At 45.3% G+C, this 5,000-nt stretch overlaps 1 protein-coding gene across 1 annotated transcript in view; it reads left to right on the forward strand.

The window, feature by feature from the left end:
* The window catches only part of rapgefl1 (Rap guanine nucleotide exchange factor (GEF)-like 1), a 27,668-nt gene that overhangs the window by 10,885 nt on the left and 11,783 nt on the right, over positions 1-5,000 (forward strand). The window contains exon 3 of the mRNA XM_070923614.1: positions 4,607-4,685. Coding sequence (XP_070779715.1) covers positions 4,607-4,685 — 79 coding nt within the window. The remainder of the gene's footprint in view (positions 1-4,606; positions 4,686-5,000) is intronic.

Raw genomic sequence — 5,000 nt, forward strand, 5'->3', positions numbered from 1 at the left:
CCAACCTACTGCTGTCTTCTGATCAGCTCGCTCTCTGTCGGAGGCTGGAGGCGTTCTTTACATCCCATTTGGTTTCTCTCCTCTTCCTCCCACCTTCACACTCTTTCGCTCCACATTCACGCCGTCTCTTCTCTCGGCTCATCCCTCCTCAGAGCTTTTGACTGCAGACGCATTAATATGGGCCTGTTTTTCCTCACGTTGTCTGATGATATATCCAACACACAGATGACATTAACACTGAAGCTCACGCTGATCTTGGTGAATAATCTTTTAACAGAGTTGTCCTGAATCAGCCTCATCGTGTTCTATGTTCTTCTTCTTGTCGGTAAATCCCGTCTGCTGTCGACTGATTTAACACAAGTGACAGCTCGGCCTTAAACGAGCTCATCTGAGCACGTGCGAGGTTTTACTTGTTTGGTTCTTATCATATGATGATGTGACGACTTTTTAAATAGATTTTTATTTGGTTTGAAGGTTGCCGCTCTTCTCTGATTCAATCTTTGTTTTCTAATCTAAAGTTTGAATTGTTGAAGCCAATCAAATACAGATTTATTTACTGCCCTCTGCTGCGTTTCCTTACTGCACTCTACTGCGTTTCTTTACTGTATCTACTGCGTTTCTTTACTGCCCTCTACTGCGTGTCTTTACTGCCCTCTACTGCGTTTCTTTACTGTATCTACTGCATTTCTTTACTGCCTTCTACTGCGTTCCTTTACTGTATCTACTGCGTTTCTTTACTGCCATCTACTGCGTTTCTTTACTGCACTCTACTACGTTTCTTTACTGTATCTACTGTGTTTCTTTACTGCCCTCTGCTGCGTTTCCTTACTGTATCTACTGCGTTTCTTAACTGCCCTCTGCTGCGTTTCTTTACTGCCCTCTACTGCATTTCTTTACTGCCCTCTACTGCGTTTCTTTACTGCACTCTACTGCATTTCTTTACTGCCCTCTACTGCGTTTCTTTACTGCACTCTACTGCGTTTCTTTACTGCCCTCTGCTGCGTTTCTTTACTGTATCTACTGCGTTTCTTTACTGCACTCTACTGCATTTCTTTACTGCCCTCTGCTGCGTTTCTTTACTGCACTCTACTGCGTTTCTTAACTGCCCTCTGCTGCGTTTCTTTACTGCACTCTACTGCGTTTCTTTACTGCCCTGTGCTGCGTTTCTTTACTGCACTCTACTGCGTTTCTTAACTGCCCTCTGCTGCGTTTCTTTACTGTATCTACTGCGTTTCTTAACTGCCCTCTGCTGCGTTTCTTTACTGTATCTACTGCGTTTCTTTACTGTATCTACTGCGTTTCTTAACTGCCCTCTGCTGCGTTTCTTTACTGCCCTCTACTGCGTTTCTTTACTGCACTCTACTGCATTTCTTTACTGCCCTCTGCTGCGTTTCTTTACTGCACTCTACTGCGTTTCTTAACTGCCCTCTGCTGCGTTTCTTTACTGTATCTACTGCGTTTCTTAACTGCCCTCTGCTGCGTTTCTTTACTGCCCTCTACTGCGTTTCTTTACTGCACTCTACTGCGTTTCTTTACTGCACTCTACTGCGTTTCTTTACTGCACTCTACTGCGTTTCTTTACTGCCCTCTGCTGCGTTTCTTTACTGTATCTACTGCGTTTCTTTACTGCACTCTACTGCATTTCTTTACTGCCCTCTGCTGCGCTTCTTTACTGCACTCTACTGCGTTTCTTAACTGCCCTCTGCTGCGTTTCTTTACTGCACTCTACTGCGTTTCTTTACTGCCCTCTGCTGCGTTTCTTAACTGCCCTCTGCTGCGTTTCTTTACTGTATCTACTGCGTTTCTTAACTGCCCTCTGCTGCGTTTCTTTACTGCATCTACTGCGTTTCTTAACTGCCCTCTGCTGCGTTTCTTTACTGCCCTCTACTGCGTTTCTTTACTGCACTCTACTGCGTTTCTTTACTGCCCTCTGCTGTGTTTCTTTACTGCACTCTACTGCGTTTCTTAACTGCCCTCTGCTGCGTTTCTTTACTGTATCTACTGCGTTTCTTAACTGCCCTCTGCTGGGTTCTTTACTGCCCTCTACTGCGTTTCTTTACTGCACTCTACTGCGTTTTTTTACTGCCCTCTGCTGCGTTTCTTTACTGCACTCTACTGCGTTTCTTAACTGCCCTCTGCTGCGTTTCTTTACTGCCCTCTGCTGCGTTTCTTTACTGCACTCTACTGTGTTGCTTTACTGCCCTCTGCTGCGTTTCTTTACTGCCCTCTGCTGCGTTGCTTTACTGCCCTCTGCTGCGTTTCTTTACTGCACTCTACTGTGTTGCTTTACTGCCCTCTGCTGCGTTTCTTTACTGCCCTCTGCTGCGTTGCTTTACTGCCCTGTGCTGCGTTTCTTTACTGCACTCTACTGCGTTTCTTAACTGCCCTCTGCTGCGTTTCTTTACTGTATCTACTGCGTTTCTTAACTGCCCTCTGCTGCGTTTCTTTACTGTATCTACTGCGTTTCTTTACTGTATCTACTGCGTTTCTTAACTGCCCTCTGCTGCATTTCTTTACTGCCCTCTACTGCGTTTCTTTACTGCACTCTACTGCATTTCTTTACTGCCCTCTGCTGCGTTTCTTTACTGCACTCTACTGCGTTTCTTAACTGCCCTCTGCTGCGTTTCTTTACTGCCCTCTACTGCGTTTCTTTACTGCACTCTACTGCGTTTTTTTACTGCCCTCTGCTGCGTTTCTTTACTGCACTCTACTGCGTTTCTTTACTGCCCTCTGCTGCGTTTCTTTACTGCCCTCTGCTGCGTTTCTTTACTGCACTCTACTGTGTTGCTTTACTGCCCTCTGCTGCGTTTCTTTACTGCCCTCTGCTGCGTTGCTTTACTGCCCTCTGCTGCGTTTCTTTACTGCACTCTACTGTGTTGCTTTACTGCCCTCTGCTGCATTTCTTTACTGCCCTCTGCTGCGTTGCTTTACTGCCCTGTGCTGCGTTTCTTTACTGCACTCTACTGCGTTTCTTAACTGCCCTCTGCTGCGTTTCTTTACTGTATCTACTGCGTTTCTTAACTGCCCTCTGCTGCGTTTCTTTACTGCCCTCTACTGCGTTTCTTTACTGCACTCTACTGCGTTTCTTAACTGCCCTCTGCTGCGTTTCTTTACTGCCCTCTGCTGCGTTTCTTTACTGCACTCTACTGTGTTGCTTTACTGCCCTCTGCTGCGTTTCTTTACTGCACTCTACTGTGTTGCTTTACTGCACTCTACAGTTCATTCCTATCAGATCAATATTCATAACAGTAATTTCTGATCTTTATATATGCATATAGGATATATACAATATTTCATCAACATTTAGTTTATATTAGTATCAGATCAGCAGATATTAGTATCAGCAGATAATCAATATTTAAGGACTCTGATCTGGATCGATCAGGATCAAGAACCTCTGAAACTAACTGATATGTAGTTGGGATGAATCCAGTGTAGTATTGATTATGTGACCAATCAATCAACCACGGCATCAATATCAGAGGTCTAATATCAGTTTGACTCTGTTATCAACACACACACACACACACACACACACACGTTCATTGCCCTCTTCAGTGTTTCTGCTCTCTTCCCTCTTCATCCTCTCACTGTCGGCAACGTGGTGTCTCTATGGTAACCGCCTGCAGAGAGGCGGACCCCGGCACGACACGCCCACTGCAGCATGCATCTCTCTCACACACACACACACACACACACACACACACACAGCAGTGTATTTTAGTAAATGTGACCACAGGTTTTGTCTGAGTCGTGCTGCTTCAGCATCTTAAATTACAGCCGTTCAGCAGCAGCTCATCATTTTGAGTTTTAACAGTTTTATTTTTGAAATAGAAACATCTGAGTGTCTCTCTGGTTCTATCTGTTCTTTAAAAACAGACGACTCTCACGTTCTCTCCTCTGTTTCATGAAAGCTTCACTTCTGGTTTTGCATATCAGAAACAACAACCTCTGCGAGGCTAAATATGTCTTCATGGCCTACATTTGCTGTGTGTGTGAGTGTTTTTGTGTGTGTGTGTGTGTGTGTGTGTGTGTGTGTGAGTGTGTGCGTGTGTGAGTGTGAGTGTGAGTGTGTGTGTGTGAGTGTGTGTGTGAGTGTGAGTGTGTGTGTGAGTGTGTGTGTGTGTAATGGTATCCGAGTGTTTCCATATATTTGTGTGTCTGCAGCTCTTTATCTGATCCCATCCTGCGAGTTTCCTAAAAAACTGATCAACAACCATTTAGATTGAATCATTTTTAGTAATTTTATTAAGCAGAAGAGTCAAACTGGTTTCAGCTTCTCTAATGTGATGGTTTGCCAGTTGCCCGATCCTTCTCGTCAGCAGCCCGATTCTTTTCCGCCAATTAACGGATCCTCAGCTGCCGGTTTCCCTCATGAAATAATACATACAATTAGTGCTGAAACGTGATTCGTTGATTAGATTAGTTTTTAGTCAGTCATTCTCTGCGTTCCTTTACTGACGTGACTCTGTCGTCCTGATGGAATCACACTGACTGTATCACCTGTCTGTGGGCCTTTATTAGAGACGGGCCTTTGTTTGTTTGTTCCAGGTCATGTTCAAGGGCAGTCTGTAAAACTAACCTCTCTGTCTGTCTGTGTCTGTAGAAACGCTGCTGGATGACTTCATGTTGACACATCCCATCTTCCTGACGGTCGACAGGTTGCAGCAGGTTCTGCTGCAGCAGTATCCTTCACATGCATAATGACCTGACAGAATGCGCTCCCAGCGCTGTGCTGTGTATCTGCATGCGTGCATGACTGCGTAATGGAGGACGGCGTGTTGACAGTAGAGCTGTAACTCTGCCGACTGAACAGCGTTTGGGCAGCTGCAGGTCTGTGTTTTCTGCAGGCCTACGCTGTCTGAGCGGCTCTGGCTTCGTGTCTTCTTCAGGGAGTCTGCCTCTCCGGTGGAAACATCTAAAACGGGCAGATTTCCATTAGATGTCCTGATGTCATTCCTGCTCTTCGGGGGATGAACCCTTTAGATTTTAATGACTCC

This window comes from Enoplosus armatus, chromosome 17, assembly GCF_043641665.1.
Source record: "Enoplosus armatus isolate fEnoArm2 chromosome 17, fEnoArm2.hap1, whole genome shotgun sequence".
NCBI lineage: Eukaryota > Metazoa > Chordata > Actinopteri > Centrarchiformes > Enoplosidae > Enoplosus > Enoplosus armatus.